Source organism: Acipenser ruthenus, chromosome 25, assembly GCF_902713425.1.
Source record: "Acipenser ruthenus chromosome 25, fAciRut3.2 maternal haplotype, whole genome shotgun sequence".
NCBI classification, from domain to species: Eukaryota; Metazoa; Chordata; class Actinopteri; order Acipenseriformes; family Acipenseridae; genus Acipenser; species Acipenser ruthenus.
The window spans coordinates 1,134,953-1,152,191 of NC_081213.1; the positions used below are offsets into that span (position 1 = coordinate 1,134,953).

The 17,239-nt window shown below is 40.9% G+C and overlaps 1 protein-coding gene across 2 annotated transcripts; it reads left to right on the top strand.

Annotated features, from left to right (window-relative positions):
• Positions 1–8,559: 8,559 nt before the first annotated feature.
• Positions 8,560–13,834, top strand: LOC131701494 (trafficking protein particle complex subunit 3). Of its 2 annotated transcripts, XM_058999604.1 has the most exons (6): positions 8,560–8,762; positions 9,640–9,687; positions 10,268–10,365; positions 10,735–10,834; positions 11,383–11,565; positions 12,745–13,834. In XM_058999604.1, exons 1-6 carry the CDS (start codon positions 8,721–8,723, stop codon positions 12,862–12,864), a joined length of 591 nt encoding a protein of 196 aa, XP_058855587.1. In that variant the 5' UTR covers positions 8,560–8,720; the 3' UTR covers positions 12,865–13,834. The 2 variants fall into 2 exon arrangements, with proteins under 2 accessions (XP_058855587.1, XP_058855588.1); XM_058999605.1 differs by lacking the exon at positions 9,640–9,687 and having other exon boundaries at positions 8,563–8,762.
• Positions 13,835–17,239: the final 3,405 nt, after the last annotated feature.

The following is a 17,239-nucleotide window of genomic DNA, read 5'->3' on the forward strand; positions in this document are numbered from 1 at the left end:
ACCTTTTTTAAACTGATCTACATTCTAAAGTCAGCCTTTATTTTACAAATACGGTAGGTCAATTTGGAGCCTGCAATGGAGGTTATTCAGAATAGTCGGTTATATGAATCTACAAGTGTGTGTTTTGTTCATCCACCATTAGGAAGGCGTATACAGATATTCAAATCAGTTCAACAGGTTATAAAGCAACAAACATCCAAACTTCTGAACAATCAGTGCATTCAATCAATAGAAGGTAACATTACACAAAACAGTATGTGTGCGGCAAGCTCATAGATACTGCAGATCCCAGCCTCTATTCGCTGCTCAGCCCTTTAAACGATTACCACATTAAAAGCATAGCAAAGCATAATAAAGCATTGTGAAAGCGTGGTAAAGCATATTAATACACATGGTAAAGCAGGGTAAACTATGGTTAATACATGGTATTACCATGGAAAAAGCATGAGAAAAGTGCAAAAATACTGTGCAAAAATACCATGCAGAAATACCATGGTAAACTTGTATAAGGGCAGTATACAAGTAAGTCACAACACTATGAACAGCTGTGGGTGGATGTTCTCTGAGTGGGGCTGCTGCTGCTGCTGCTGTGTCTGGACCTAATCCCATTAGATTTAGACCTATACTGAAGAATGCAGAGGAGTTGCGTTTGAGGGGAAAAATACAATGGCTCAGCTTCCTGAGAAACAGCTGTACTTTTTCTCTGTCCTGCTCCGGCATGCCAGAGCTTTCCTGTGCCTGACACATTCAGAGGGGAGTGCTGTGCAGACAGCTGCCAGGAAAAGCATGCTCTGGATGAAGACTCCGCGTCCAGAACACAACCCTCCACACAGTGACTGCCCTGCCCTCCCTGGGTCAGGGTATCAAGGGCTCCCAGATCCCGGACTCACCAAGCCCTCCCTGCACATGGAATGGATAGCTGTGTAATTACATTGTAGTAACCGGTTACTGGTTCCTGCTCTTGCATGGAACATGCCATTTCTATGTAACTGCACACTTATAGCAGTTACTATGTAAGTGCCAAAGCCATTAAATTGTTATTACAATGTCATTACAGTGTTGTAATACCAACAATGGTATTTGGATAGTCCCTTCTCCTTCCAACTAAAATCCAAGTAACTCTATAAATTCATATTGCAGTGTCAGGCATCAGCACCCTGTGGTAATCTTCCTCTCTCTGGCCACCTCAAGCCCACTTTCATATCAATTCTTGCAGTCCAGAATGTTCTGAAAATACTGTGTGTTGACTTCCCACTGGCAGAATGACACCACGTGTATAATGTTTTCCATTCGACCATGTGGTTTATGGCAACATGTTCTGTAAAGACTTTAATTAGAAACAGAGGTTTGTAGCTTTAATGTTGTGTGACCCAGCTTCTCAGAATCACAATGTAACCTACCCTGTCTTTAAAAAAAAGAAGTGATTATTATTTATTTCTTAGCCGACACCCTTATCCAGGGCGACTTACAATTGTTAAATCACATTATTTTTACATATAATTACCCATTTATACAGTTGGGTTTTTACTGGAGCAATCTAGGTAAAGTACCTTGCTCAAGGATACAGCAGTAGTGTCCCCTACCAGGGACTGAACCCACAACCCTCTGGTCAAGAGTCCAGAGCCCTAACCACTACTCCACACTGCTGATTGCCTATGGTACGGATTATATTGTACTTTGATTGTAAAATCTCCTTGATTAAGCATGAAGAGATGTGGGAAACAGAAAAAAAAATACACAGCAAAGGCTTGACGAAGCCATTTTAACAGGGGTCACTCGTGTATACATAACACAACAGCTCTTGTAATACCACTGTAACGGGTTAAATCAATGGGAAATTATTTTATCCTCATGTGGATATGGGCTGACAAGCACAGCTTTGACTTCGCTGATAAAGCAAATTGAAAGTCAAAGCTCTCTGGGGTTTCTGCTCTGAGCTGGTGGCAGCACTGTCCCTGTCAGCAGTAACCATTAGCAATGTGCTTCTTTTCAAATGCACCCCATAATGATCTCAACTACACCAGCATCCTTTCCAAAGTGCTCCTACTCACAGACCGCTGCTCCTCAACCAAATAAATACATAACAGTTGCATCTAATATATGGGCCATATTTTCAAAGCATTTACTCCAGTCTTTAGAGGTAAAACACTTGTTCATTTTACAAAACTAGAACCAGCAACTGTGTTATATGTGCTCTTAAGCACTCTCGGCACGTTTTGCTTTTTTTCATTTTGTAACGTTAACAAGATGTATTCTTTCAAAAAGCAGGAAATGAATTCAAGGCTTTGAAAATAGAGCCCATAAACTGTTATGCTGTGCCTAAACTCACACGGTCTGGATATTGTGTAAGAGAACAAACCACTGGTAATTACCCAGTGATTACAAAGTTATCACATTGTAAAATCATACCCTGTAATCTCAAGCCTCATAGACAGGCTTCCTTCAATGTCTTACTTTAACAATAACATCATAAAAACGGGACATTAGTCAATAGAAAAATGTTGTGGAGAGTTTTTGCTATTGGTTGTGCCAAACTGTCCGGTTAGCAAGCTCCAGACCTCCAGATTAGTTTGCCAGGAGCTCTCAGTGTGACCTGGGAAGAGATTACCTTCTAATCATGTTATTGGAACAACAGGCTCCCTCCTTCAGGAGAGCTGAGCTGGGGGAGGAGGGGTGTGAAAGACTGACAATCTCGCTGTTCTGATTGACAAAATGTCTCATTTATATTCTAACAATTCCCGTTTCGCAGCAGAGAGACATATTGAGTTACACAGACTTGACACTTTTACATTTTGTTTCCAAGATGAGAACAGTGTTGGAAAATAATATTGCAGAACCCTAGGGAAAGACCTGGGATATCAGTATTGTTTATTTTTTTTCAATAAACTCAGCAACACATTCACATGTGTTAGCCAATGCAAACATGAACAGTGACATAACAACATTGTAACCATGCCACAGCATTGGTCCATCATGCTTATGGCCGTTGTATGATAAAACATGAACTGCTATAAAGGTGTCAAAGGAAGGCCATTCCACTCCACGTTTAACAGGAAGAATGATATCATTATCTCCTTCAGAGTCTGGATGGAGGTTTAATTGGTTCAATTAAACAATTAAGAACAGGAACAAACTCATTGAGACCGAGGCCTCATTTTCAAGAGTGTCCTGGCAAGATAACCAGCAACAGACAGCAGAAATTTCATGTCATTACAAACAAATTCTGGGATTCTGGGATCAGAAAAAATCACACTTGCAGAATTCTTGGAACCTACTCATTAAAATAAACTGAGTCATCGTTCTAAGTTTAGCTGATACATTTGGGTTATTAATCTTTGGTTTTTCTTTTCCCAGTTGTTGTTACAACAATTACGATTCTCAAATGGATTTGAAACAGCCAGCTTTAACCTTCTTAGGCACTGGCGTCGTTGACTACATTACACAATTAGAAAGCGGGCGAGGAGAAGTGTAATAGGTTTTGGCTTGATTAATTAAAAAAGACTTGTTAATCCTGTACTGCCAATGGCCCCTAGTCACAACGACCAGCCTCTCTAACTGAGTTAATCGCTAGCATAGTCACTGACTTCGTTCCCACTTGTTCAGAGCTCTGTGTGGTTGTTTTTTTTTTTTTATGAGATGGCTGAGAAAGCAGATTGCGTTAGATATAAATGCCTTTTATTATTTCATTTGAAGATGACAGGCGATGCTCCTTTGCCAAAGAAAACCCATTTTTCTTTTTGTTTGTTTTCTTTTGTCTAAACCGCCGCGTGTAATAATCCGATACAGTGCTCACTTACTCACACACACACATCAATTGTTTTGGTTTTTTTTTTTCTCTCTCTCTCCTAAATACGACAGTAAGCATTTCTTTTGAACAGAGTTCAGACTCGTTCTGGCTTGGCTGATTTGATATTGTTTGAGTTGCTGATGTTCAGCCACTGTGTTCACATAGTTGTACACATCATGCTTTGATCCTGTATGTTTAACTGTCTGTTCCCGCTAGTCTCAGAAGAATATAAATTCAATGTACTGTACTGTACAATGCTAATCAGAAAAGGTCAGTGGTACACTGTAGCCTTTATGGAGATCAGCATATCACTTTTAAGTATTGCCTGCAAGAGGTAATGGCCACTGTTTCAATGTAATATCTTCGGTCCTCGTTCACTTAGCAAGTCCATCTGCCCTTTATTAAAAGTTTACCACAGTATTTTTGCACTGTATTTTTGCAGTTTTACTATGGTTATTACACTATGCATTTACTATAGTTTACCCTGGTTTATCAAACCTATTAACATGCTTTACTATACCTCGTTACACTTTGAAATGCTTTCATTGTGCTTCACCATGCTTTCATTGTGCTTTATTGCACTTGGCTATGCTTTTACTATTATGGTACACTTTTATAAGAGGTGTCTTTTATGACTTTCAGACTGATGATTCGACTTAATTAATTATATTCCATATCCTACTGTTCATCAAACTGGCAAACTCAGTTAACCTGCAGATCAATGTAGTCCAATATCCTGAGGACTCTCCCTGTGTGTGAACAGAACACGGGAGTCTATGTTGGAGGGCCTGAAGGTGGCTCAAGAGATTGCTAGCGGTGCTTTCAGATGCCTTGCATCACTCAGACCAATGCATAACCCATACACTATATTTAAAAAACAACTACTGTAAGTGCAGCCAAAGTTTCTCAGATGTCCAGGGGAAAGTGTCTAGAACAACAGGACCACAGTAACATCTCCCGGTGAGACCATTACTGTTCAGTTAGATTCCTTTTAAACGAATACACATAAAAAAAAAAGAAAAATCTCTGGCTGCCTCCTTTGAGTATTGTTATTTCGTTCATGCTTCCTGAGGCCTGACAAATTTCTTAATCTCCTCCAGATTTCTGAGTTACTTTAATTAGCCGTCTGTACGGTACATGCTTAGGCAGCAGCCTGGTGATTTCCACAGTAAAAACGAATGAAGCAGAGGCGCGGCACCACAAACTTCGGGCCCACAATTCCAGCATAGGAAGCAGAGGTGCCCAAGTGTCAAGACTGTGTTACCAATACAACCCCTGATTGGTAACATGATCAAATAAACCATCGTCAAAGGGATTCCACTTCTACTTATAACACAACATCTCCCAAGGGTCTACTTCACCACACCTTTAAAAATACCATTTAGAAAGCTGTGTGAGCTGCAATACCTAAAACAGGGGCCACATGCCAGTCTGTAAAACTGTGCCTTTGCAGAAAACAGGCATATCCTAAAAATAGCCTGTTGCATGGTAGCAGAGGAATGCTGCAAACTGTGTTAAACTCCTGTCAGAAAAACAAAAAACAAAAAAAACCCTTTTGAGGGCGAACGGGGAACAAAAACAACCACCGAAAAACAAAAGACACTCAACTACATATTTCACTATGGCTACTGTCCCCCAAAGGTCCAGTTTATCAAAATATAAGTCGAACAGCGGCTGACCTCTCCCAGCTGCGTGTGATGTATTGTCCTGCAGGGACTCCTGTTTTATGCTTTTGACAGCATTTTCTGTTCCTGTGGAAATGCATGGAGGCTGATCTACACACCTGTTTAACTGTAGCATCAGAGGACCGGCTGTCGTGCTGTCTGAGGGGAGGGGGTGTGGGGTCAGCTGTGTAATGATCAAGCAGATAGAATGATGGCAGCCAAGTGTGCGTGTGCGTGACCGTGAGCATGCGTGTGCATGTGTGTGTGTGTGCGTGTGGTTACCTAAGCTAAAGAAAAAACATTTTATATGCAGGGCAGCAGTGTGGAGTAGTGGTTAGGGCTCTGGACTCTTGACCGGAGGGTCGTGGGTTCAATCCCCGATGGGGGACACTGCTGCTGTACCCTTGAGCAAGGTACTTTACCTAGATTGCTCCAGTAAAAACCCAACTGTATAAATGGGTAATTGTATGTAAAAAATAATGTGATATCTGTATAATGTGATATCTTGTAACAATTGTAAGTCGCCCTGGATAAGGGTGTCTGCTAAGAAATAAATAATAATAATATGCGTCTTGAGACAAGACCATCACACAGGGGGTAAGCAATGTTTAAAGAGGTTTCAAATGTATTTCAATTCACCTTTCTTTTGCTTTTTTTTTGCACTTTAAGAGATTCTGAGTTCCGCTGATCCAATATAGAGTTCATATCATTTTTCACTATCTGAAGAATCAGCCGGTACCAACAGCCTTGCTCATTCCATTCAAGTCGTGTGACAATGTAACCCGTTCACCTACGTCAGCCCCCACCTCTCTGTCTTACATTGAGTAGGTAGGGACTGGCTGAGCTGAAAAGACACATTGTCACATGATTTGAGCAGAATGAAGATAGTTCATGCCCGGCAGCTAGGATTCTGCAGACAAGCTCACAAGTCTGGGAGCTCTAGTCATAACCCTGAACTACTCCGAATGATTGCCTTCACTGTACAGTCTTACTGGCCATGTAATAACGCAATCCCAATGGCATCTGAAGGTACTTTACTTTGCAATGTCCTGTGGTCTCAAGACATTTTTTGTGTGTGTGTGTGGTGACAGAACGATTAAGGGGGACCCTTAAAAGATTCCAGCGCGTTTCTTAGTAATGTCAATACTCTTCTATGTTTGCACTAAGAAGTTTGTAAAAATGTAAACCCCATCCTGTATGACGGAACTGTTTGTGTCTAAAAACCCAGCAAGAATGGGTTTGCTGTGCTACAAGAAAGCATGAAAAACACACAACAATGAAAACAAACTAAAAGCACTCCTTGTTTTTTGTTTGTTTTTTTCAGTTACTGTAAATGTTTAGGGGGGTTAGCCCCACACACTGTCACGCACACATCCATTGTACATGTGGCATTTCCAGAAGTGATGCAGCTGCTGGTGTCATGCATGTGTGAAAACATTGCCATAAAATCCGATTTTAAGGTTGCATGCAGACGTAACCGCTGAAATAAAAGTTACATTTCTAGCCAGAGTTGGGATGTGTGTGTGTGTAATGTAGGCAAGATCAGCCAAAGTATCTTGATATCAGTAAGCTTATTATTATTATTATTATTATTATTATTATTATTATTATTATTATTATTATTATTATTAATAGCCTCTTGCTTACATTACAGGCAACTAGACCTTAACAAAGCACCTTAACAAAGATCAAAATATACACTGAACACAGTACTTGATTCACTGCAATACAAAAAAACCTCTTAGCATGAATTTAAATAGAACAAAGCGGTGAGGCACAGCAAGTTCTGTACAAACCCCAGAATGTTCACCCACGTGCACCTTGACTGTCCGGCTAGTTCTGCAGTATTAAAGCGGGTTAAAACTTTGCACTGGGAGTGGAAGTGCTTGAGTCAGACTCACTGAGATCTGGATTTAACACAGCGCTATTGTGATGAGCAGAGGTAGGACTGAATTGTTTAATTGCACAGGCGAGAAAGGCATTTTTAAATGAATCAGCCCTTGCGTGACTCAGGGTACATTCATGCTGAGGGTTAGTGGAGCCACTCACTGCCCTCCAGTCTCCCTTCAGTTATTGCAATTAAAAATAGGTCAAGTATAATTAATTAGGAAAAGCCTGGTTATGTATAGCACAGTCTGCACGTCCTCTGTGACTGTAAGAGACACCTGTGAGTTTCAGGGCAGCTTGACTCCACCGTGCTAAATCCACAAGGTGACACTTTCCTGGCACCAGAACGGCGCTATTGCTGTGATTAATATTAGTGGCACATCTTTCTCGTCTGGCTCTGTAACTTCCAGTGAAACTATAGTGCCATCTACTGGATGCAGTGAGAATTACACAAAAACGATGTCAACGGCATTGAAGATGAATATATAGGTAAATAAATGCAATTAAAAAAACACTAATATACGGTACTCACTACCTTTTATCGTGTTGATAATTCCTATAGCTACAGCGAAGACACGGGTACAGTTGGATATATATTTACCTCTTTATTATCCTTCTAACTGTTTACAACAGTACATTTGACGCTCAGAGACTAGGGTGTGTGAACTATGCATCAGCTGCAGAGTCACTTACAATTACATCTCACCCGAAAGACGGAGCACACGGAGGTGACGCTCAGGGTCACACAATGAGTCTGTGGCTGAGGTGGGATTTGAACCGGGGACCTCTTGGTTACAAGCCCGTTTCTTTAACCACTGGACCACACAGCATCCTATCCTATGACAGATATACCATGCTTTACACGTTTACAGTGTTGTTTTGAATGCACGATTTCCCGAGTTTAGCTTGCAACATAATCTTATTTAGTATGGCACAACTGACTATATGTCTATATTACACACTAACTACAACCGTTTACTGTATTAATCTGTACAAACATGTCGTCATGTAACGTTAAAAAAAGTCTTTAAATAAAACCTCGCAGCCAGAATACCTGCAGCATCACCACCTATCCTTTGTAGACTTCCATGAAACTACAGTTCCCAGCTCACAATACTTCAGAATCAAGCTCTTCTGGTACCTGTAGTTCGTTTTTTCCTTCTATTCCCACGCAAGACTACAACTCCCATGACACTTTGCGCACAACCGCCTTTCCTGTTCCTGCAAGGAAACCGGACCAGCTGACTGACAGGTGATACCATAGTGAGGTCTGTTTGTGTCCCAACAAGGCTTCTAGTTTACAAAAAAAAAAAAAAAAAGGTACATAAATAAATAAATAAATAAATAAAAGGTAAAATAGCATCGCCGAAACTCAAGCCAGGATGTCGAGGCAGGGTAACCGAGGTACAGAGGGCAAGAAAATGGTAAACACAACCAGCAATACTCAATGTTATTGTATTAAAATGATACTTCTGTGTGGGGGAGCTAGACGGGGCAGACTGTGAATCCATCGAAACAGCAGGTTTTATAATGTGGGTCGTTGTTATGAATGCTGATTTCACCAAAGAAACGACGTTACATGTCAGAAAGCCAATTTATAATTGCGGGTGCCTCTCTGCATTTTCTTTCAAATATTTCAGCGGGGTTGAGATGGGTAATCCCAGTGGTGTTTGTAGGCCAGGGTTGTTAATAAGGTAGCAGTTGTCACAGTATGATACAAATGGAAAATAAATACTTCACATACCACGACACTGTCAGTTTGCTAGCATCGCTGGCATTTATGTTTCGTCTGGTGGTGTCCGACAAGCGCGACCTGTTTTTATTTCGTCAGTCGTGGCTGGTTTTATTCCGTTCAGTTGTATGTGTATTTTCATGCTGCGTGTATAATATTATAATCGAACTTCATTAACTGGTGACGTTTATTTTATTGATTTATTTATAACGATGTAAAACAGCAACAACAATAATCCTGACCCGTAAACACACTGTCCTGGATTGTACTGCATTTAAAGATCATCTGGATTTTGAAGTACTCTGTGTTGCAGGACTGGAAAATAATCTAAGACTCCCATTGCAGACCAGGTTGAGCCATTCCAGGTTTTTTACTGTAACTTGGTCCGTCCTGCATGATTTTTTTTCCCAGTCTCGTTAAGCTTGCAGTGAAGCCTGTGATGCCTCAGACTGCTATGCGATGGGAGTCTCTTGTGCTGTGTGCTCTGTGTATGTCATGTCGCTACACTGATCTGATGTTTGTCTCTCTTCTTTCTCTTGCCTGCCTCCCGCCCACTTCTCATTGCCTAGCTTTGGTATCTGCCATTTATTTCACCTTCTGCATCTATGCATCTCATGGTAGGTTTGCACATTTGTCTGGTTCATGACAAGGCGTTAACTGATCTCCAGATTCCCTCATTCCTCCTCTACCCCTCCCTCCCCGCTGTGCTGACGTTTACAAATCAATTAAAAGCTTAAACTGGTGGAGAATCGAATATGCCTTGAAGACAGACAATTTCTATAATTCTGTATACCGTGTGGAAGTTCTAAGATCTGAGATGAATTGATCGTTCACATGCTCGAATTAATCGAATTTTGGAAAACTTCAAGAGTAAAGTCTCTATTTCTTCTAGATTTGATTTTTGTTGTTGTTGTTTTATGGAAAATATAAGCCTGCTTGATTTACAGCCAGTGTAATTTGGTTTCTCAAAATTCCCAGAAACAGTATTTCGAATTCATTCCTGGTAAAAATAATTTCGAAATACGATTTTCCGTGAAACTTTTACTTCCTCTACCTGTGGTCCAAAAGGTGTCGTTGGATAAAAAATCTATTTTCCAATAAGGAATGGAGCCCTAAATAATGGAAATCGGATATCTGTAACCATGACTACACAATCTGATATGCACTGAATTTGTATGTATTAATTTGTTTTTCAAGAATTCTGAGCTGTTTACCCTTACTTACGGAGCTCTGGTCACGCAGCTGTGCAAGGACTATGAAAACGATGAAGAAGTCAATAAACAGCTGGACAAGATGTGAGTTTACTTGATCTTTTAATATGCCTTGCAACACAGCACTGACCTACAGAAATAGGTGAATGACTCTCCTTAGAAAGCTAGATCTTTTCGTTCTCTGTACTGTGGAAGTTTGCTAGTATTTGAACATTCCCAATGTCAGGGATGCAGGTGTCACACTTACAGTTTTAGCTGTATCTTGAGAACAACTCCACTCCTCCTAGTTGTGATGACAGAACAGGCATATGCGGTTGAGCGTACCGGTCATGACGACTTCAGTTCTGTGCTCTGATTGGTTAGGCTACTGCAGGCTATGGGTTTGTTCTTGTAGAGCACATTCTGAGCATAAAATGCACAACAAACTGCGAACTAATGAAGTGTTCTTCTCAGGGGATACAACATGGGCGTGCGGTTAATAGAAGACTTTTTGGCACGGTCGAGTGTTGGAAGGTGTCATGATTTTCGGGAGACGGCTGACGTTATTGCAAAGGTACGACCGGTTCAGCAATGAACGTCAATCATTTTAACAAAATGCTGAAAATCATCCAAAGCCATAAGCACAGTTAGAAAGTAAATGAACAAACGAATAAAACGTGTATCAAAGTGATCTTAGTTACACCTTTTTTTTATATATATAAAATACAAAAATAAATAATAAATAGATATTGGGGTAGGGAAGGAACTAAGACTCCTATTGCATTGCTGGTTTTAATATGTGCTTGATTAGCCCCAGTGCATAGGTAACAAGCTCAGGTGTGTCTGATTTAAACCCATAGTAAAACCAGGAATTGATCAAACTGCTATGTGGATGGAGTCTTAGTTCCATCCTTGTTGTGAAAAATCTTGTCTACTGGCCGAATCTCTTTGAGTTTTTATTATTCCAGTGATATGATTGTTGAAGTGTTTGAGGTTCAGAGAGCATTGATGAACGGCTTTGCTCTTTTCTAAGATCGATCAGATGTTATGGAGTACCTGCTGTTGTATCGGTAATGTATTGATTATGATTAATAGCTCTCCCCGCTTCTTGGCGACTGACAGGTGGCGTTCAAGATGTACCTGGGCATCACCCCGAGTGTGACCAACTGGAGCCCTGCAGGGGACGAGTTCTCCCTCATACTGGAGAGTAACCCCCTGGTGGACTTCGTGGAGCTGCCGGACAACCACAATGGCCTGATCTACTCCAACCTGCTGTGCGGGGTTCTGCGAGGAGCGCTGGAGATGGTGAGGGGAGGGGACGGGACGGGACGGGGGGCACTTCATTCAGTTGGCTTTTTTTTTGCGTGTTCACCTTCCCTCAAACCTCTTTATCCATTGCATGTGATCATTCATCATCATCGTGATCAACAAACGTAGGAACCCTTCGAAACGTTCACCACCGTGTTTCTGCATGTCTTTGTTGCAGTTTCACCATGCTGTGCATTTGCCATAGTTTACCCTGGTTTGCCATTATTAACCCTTTGCGGTCCGTTGTCGGACCTGGTCCGACATTGCAATTATTCCTATCAGGTCCATTGTCGGACCCTGTCCGACATCATTATAGAAACGCAAAAACGGGTTTTAGTCGTTTTTTCTCCGGAAAAAGTCGAGAAAACCATTCAATGGCCGAGTGGGAACGACAGGAGCCGAGACAAGTCGGGGAAAAAAAAAAAAAAAAAAAAAGGCGTATCTCATGAATAGTCATACATGGCCCTGGAATCAGATAACGGGGGCGGTCGTAAGTAAACAAGCTGGCTGCCTGTGAATCAGCGCACAGAGAACACGGACATTTGCAGAGCTTTTTTGAGATGTTATAGTAATAAAATAATGACTTGGATCGCATTATTGAGGAGTTTGGTGATAAAACGAGTGATCAGGAGATGATTGATCGGTATGTACGACTATTATTATTATTATTATTTATTTCTTACATAGGTGAAAGCGATAGTGTACGAAAGGGTGGGGCGGGGCTGGAGATGCCTAGTGAGTGCTTTGTTGATATGCAGGGCCATTTAAACCCGTTTGACTGAAAAAAAATACTTTTAAACAGCGCGTCTAAAATTAACTGCGCGTGTGAAAATTAATTAGACCTGGCGTGCCTGACGCGCATTTAATAAATGGACCACAAAGGGTTAATGTGCTTTTCCATGCCTTGCTAATCTTTACACGCCTTGCCTATGCTTTATCATGCTTTCACTATGCTTTGCTATGTATTTACTAGGGTGCACTTTTATAAGGGAAACACTTCCACAAGTGTGTTTGGTCCACTTGGTCAATAATGACCAGGTGCAGTAATGACTGTCCAGGCATGGGCTGATCGGCTCGCTTCTGAGTAATTTAAAGCATTAGGTGCAAGTGTATGTGATGTAGGTCATGGGATGGGTTGCGCACACCCTGTTGACGACTGTGGTCCTGTTGCTCCAGGTGCAGATGGCTGTGGATGTGAAGTTTGCTCAGGACACGTTGAGAGGAGACAACGTGACGGAGATCCGGATGAAATTCATCAAGCGCATAGAGGAGAACATCCCTGTCGGGGACGAGTGATGTGGAGGAGAGAGGAGGGAGAGGGGCTGGTCTGTGAGAGCGGAAAGCTGAGCTGGATATAATAGGGATGGCCAGGCACAGCCCTCAGGACCGTTCTACTGCAGGCTATTTATTCAACCCAGCCCTCACGAGAGTGCTTTTAAAATGTTTTATTATTGTTATTTCAAAAAATGAATACAGAGCTTGCAACGTGCACTGCCCTGCACGCAGCACTCGGGATTTCTACCTACAGTTAAGTATAGTCTTTAAATGATCAGAAGCTAGGAGTTTGATGTTAAATAAATTCCCCTCTCATAGCTGTGTAAACAGTTTCTATTAGTAAACCTGCAGATTTATTGCTGCTGTGATAAGTGCGGGCGGTTCAGAGCAGATTTACCAGGGGCACGGTTGCTTAAACTCCTGGGACCTGGTCATTTAAATAATATTCTTAGTTCTGAAACTGACTCATTAGTTTGTAAAAGAAAAAAAAAAAAGAGCTGCAGAAAAGTGTATTCAGGAGGCTGTTTTACGGTGCTGGTTGGAACAAAGTCCTGAATTGGAATAGTCTTCCGGGTTGGACTTTGGCCATCCCTGGACAAGGGGATTTTTTTTTGTGTGTGTTTTTAACTTCTATCCTGTGATATTTTTGGGAAACTGTGGTGCCCGTACATTTCTTATTATTTGAATATTGATTATTCCATCAAGACGTGGACGAAGCTTGTAAAACTGTGAGCTACACAGAACTAGTACCGGGAGGTAAATGGTTAACAAGCTGGCAAAGTGATTGAACAATAGCACTGTCCCTTTTTTTCCCTCCCATTTTTGTTATTCAGCACAACTGTCAAGTTGAGCTAAAACAGTTAACACACCCCCTTGTGGAAAGCGACGGGAGTACACACATCATTCCAGGGTTTGTTTTTCATGTATTCAGTTTCATTTCTGATTTTGTTTAATTTTGTATCATTCTGAATTAAAATATTTCTGTTGAAAACATAGCACTGTACCAACAAAACCAATACAGTGCATCTAAATGGAAGCCTACTTATTTTAAAACACAGTCCTTTCAGATATGTATTTTTGATATTGTATCTTTTTTGTGTTCCCTGAAAAACGGACAAGTGTTGAAACAGGCCACAAAGAAATAATCAAATACGTGTCACACGCGTTTAACCGTGCCTGAAGTCAAAATTTTATAGGGTCGGATATGTGACTGCTGACTGTAATGTATATTTAACAGTGACGTCGCACACTATAGACCCAGATCAGTGGCTTGTGGGATTATAGGACCCTTCCAGTATTTAGCAGTGAATCTCTCTTTAACACTGAGGGAAGTGTACAGTAGTGCTATTCAAACAGTGTCATGCTGACTCAACCCTTGCATTGAATTACACCGTGTAACAAATTTTTTATTTTTTTTTGGTTCCTGGGTAGTAAGTGTTATTTCCTAATTGCTTATGCCTCAAAAGTATAGAAAATGGCTATTATTCCCCACAAACTTTGCTTTTGTTACCAGGACAATGATATTTTGAAATTTACCTATTTCCAATGAGAAAACGGGCGAATTTGTGTCTTTTCGTTCACATAAAGTAAAAAAAAAACAACATATGAATCCAAATTAACATGTACTTATACTACAGTAATACAAAAATGACTACAGAAGATTTAGAAGTGAGTAGTTTTTCGAGATTTGCGATTATACTGTAAATCACTTTCACGAATCAGCCCCCAAATGTAGTCTCCCATCATGTTCTCGTTATACTGTCCTTGGTAGTGGCGTTCAAAGTCCAGTATATCCTGGTGGAAGCGCTCGCCTTGCTCCTCCGAGTACGCTCCCATGTTCTCCTTGAATTTATTACCCAGGAACAAAAATTGTGTTACATAGTGTTATATAACCAGAGTACACTGAATCCTTTCTTTTCTTTTAATTTTTCAAATACCATCTTCTTTGTTGCAGTGAGAAGGGGGAAAGGATTAAACTCCTAATCCAAATCACGGAGAATAGCGAGGGCTAATCTTCCAGGAAGCACTGCAGTTAAAATAAATACAAGAATGCTTCTTGTGAACGAGGAGGTATTTGTTGTACAGTCTATTTGGTGTACGTTAGTTTGGTAGCTGTTCCATACGCAATACAACCTTGAGATGACTCTGAATCTTAATATCTTCTATGTAACAGTTTTTTGTGCCTGTGTTCGGCAACTGAAAAGAAAGTGCTTTTTCATGAGTTCATTCATTTGGCTTTGAACCAGCGGGACTCTGTTGCAGCACCTGACTCCTGCTTAAGTGAAAGTGAGCATTGAAGACCGCTGAATAAAACAGACTTGCTATTTTTCTTTCAGTGAAGGGAAAAGTGTTAAACACCAGGTGTTGGTTTACAAAGACAGCAGTGCAGGGTGGTGCTGAGGACTTCAAACATGCGTTGGCTTCCATGATTCATCCCAGTCACAGCACATTCTTCAGAAAAAAAAGAAAGTAATTGCATGCAACTGTTAGCTAAACCCGGTCCCAAAGCCACAACCTCTGAATCACATGCCTTTTCATTGAGTCATGCACACTGCTACTGGCTTATAATAATATTAACAGGTATTTGGTTACGGAAACCGCAAAAGGGAATGACGAATCATCGATTTAGTTTTATAATGGAAATGAAGTCATTTGTTTGTTTTTATTTAAACTTCAGGTTAAGAGCAGTTGGGACCACCTCATGTGTTGTGTGTTTTATAAGGGTGTACATGCGAGGGTAATGTCAAAGGTTGGTATTCAAAACAGACTCCTGAGGCTCTTCTAACATGACATCAGACTTTATTTTTATAAATGTTATAAATAGGGATTAGTGAAGTACTGTATTTTCATTTAAATATTTGACGTGTTCTTCAACGACTGCGGTCAACTGCAGGATGAATTTCACCTTGTAGGAATCTGGCAGAGTCTCGCAACATTGCTGGTGTTAGTCTTGTTTTTAACTATAGCCACTAGGTGGCGCTGGAAACACAGTATTGTGGTCAGATTGTATTATTTCAGTACGTTTTTATTGTTATTAAAATGTATTCAACCTATCCTTACTTAGCTGCAGCTTTTATCTTCACAAATGATATCAGTAAATGCAGCACCAGGTACTGTAGAGTCTGAATTGGGCTGGACAAACCGCAGCATTGCATCGCAGTGGAGGAGAGGGTTTAGCAGGTGCAGAGACAAGCGCAGGCCGTGGATGGGCACAACTCAACATTACGATACGGCGAGGAATCCCAGCAAGGGTGGACGGGAGACGTTCCGGAGCTGCGGAAGTGGGAAGAGCCCGAGCTGGAAAATCAATCAGTAAGTATCGTCGTAAACCAGGCTCCTCGGAGAGGCTGTTTGAGAGCAGAGGGACATTCCCAGTCACGCTGGGTTCGATTCCAGGGCCAGTGCTTCTGCTCTTTTAAACCCTCTGCAAAGTGAAGGAACACATTATCCAGGTATTTGTTGTCCTCTAGGGGGTTTCAAATTTCAACACCCTTTTTTTTTGTTTTGCAAGCATGATGCATTCCATATCTTCTTCAGTTTGGTTTGGGTCACGTATCATGCAAACCAGCCGATCTTCACTCCCTTAACCATGAGAGCACAATGGTCCACGCACCTGTTAGTTCATGTGCGCCCGTGGTTTGCAATACATGTGCCAGTGTCTTCCTGGTGAGGTAAAGACAAAAGTTTACGTTCAATGCAACTTCAGTATGCCAGGAAGGCTAGTTTATTTTTTATAGGGGTGGTGTGGATGCTCCATAGCAGAATGCATGCATAGAAACTCTCCCTGCGATGCTTCAAATCTCCAGCACTGCCAAGCAGCAGGGGAGAAGGGAGGGGAAAACATTTACAAGCAGGGAACGGGTTGAAAAGGAAATGTCATTCTGGAGAAATCTAATGTTATCATTTGTCTGGATTAGCTTTCGTATCTAGCCGATTTACATGTGGTTTTGTATAATGTACAGGAATTCATATTGTTCTTCCATATGTGCTTGACATTTTTTTTTTTAAATAAAACAATATGATGCATATTATTGTAATATTCCAATACATGCTGATTGCTGTTCCTTGAGCTCTTTAATTTTCAAATTAAAAAGCCCAATAAAGTATTGTTGGAGATTGTAATTAACAAGGAATAACAGTTAGGTAATTAAAATGTAATTATCACCAGCACAAAGCTTCAAGTCCAGTTAATGAATTCATTGTAAGTTTTCTCAATGTTTTCTTAAAGCAGTGCGTTTCCTGTTAATATCATCCTTATTATTATTATCTCTCTAATACTGTAACTCACTTAACCCTCTAATCTGGAGCAGCAGGTCTGATCACAGTGATCACACTCCCCCAAAATCCTATCCTGCTCATTTAAAAAGAGAAGATGCAATCCGATGATTAGCTTGAA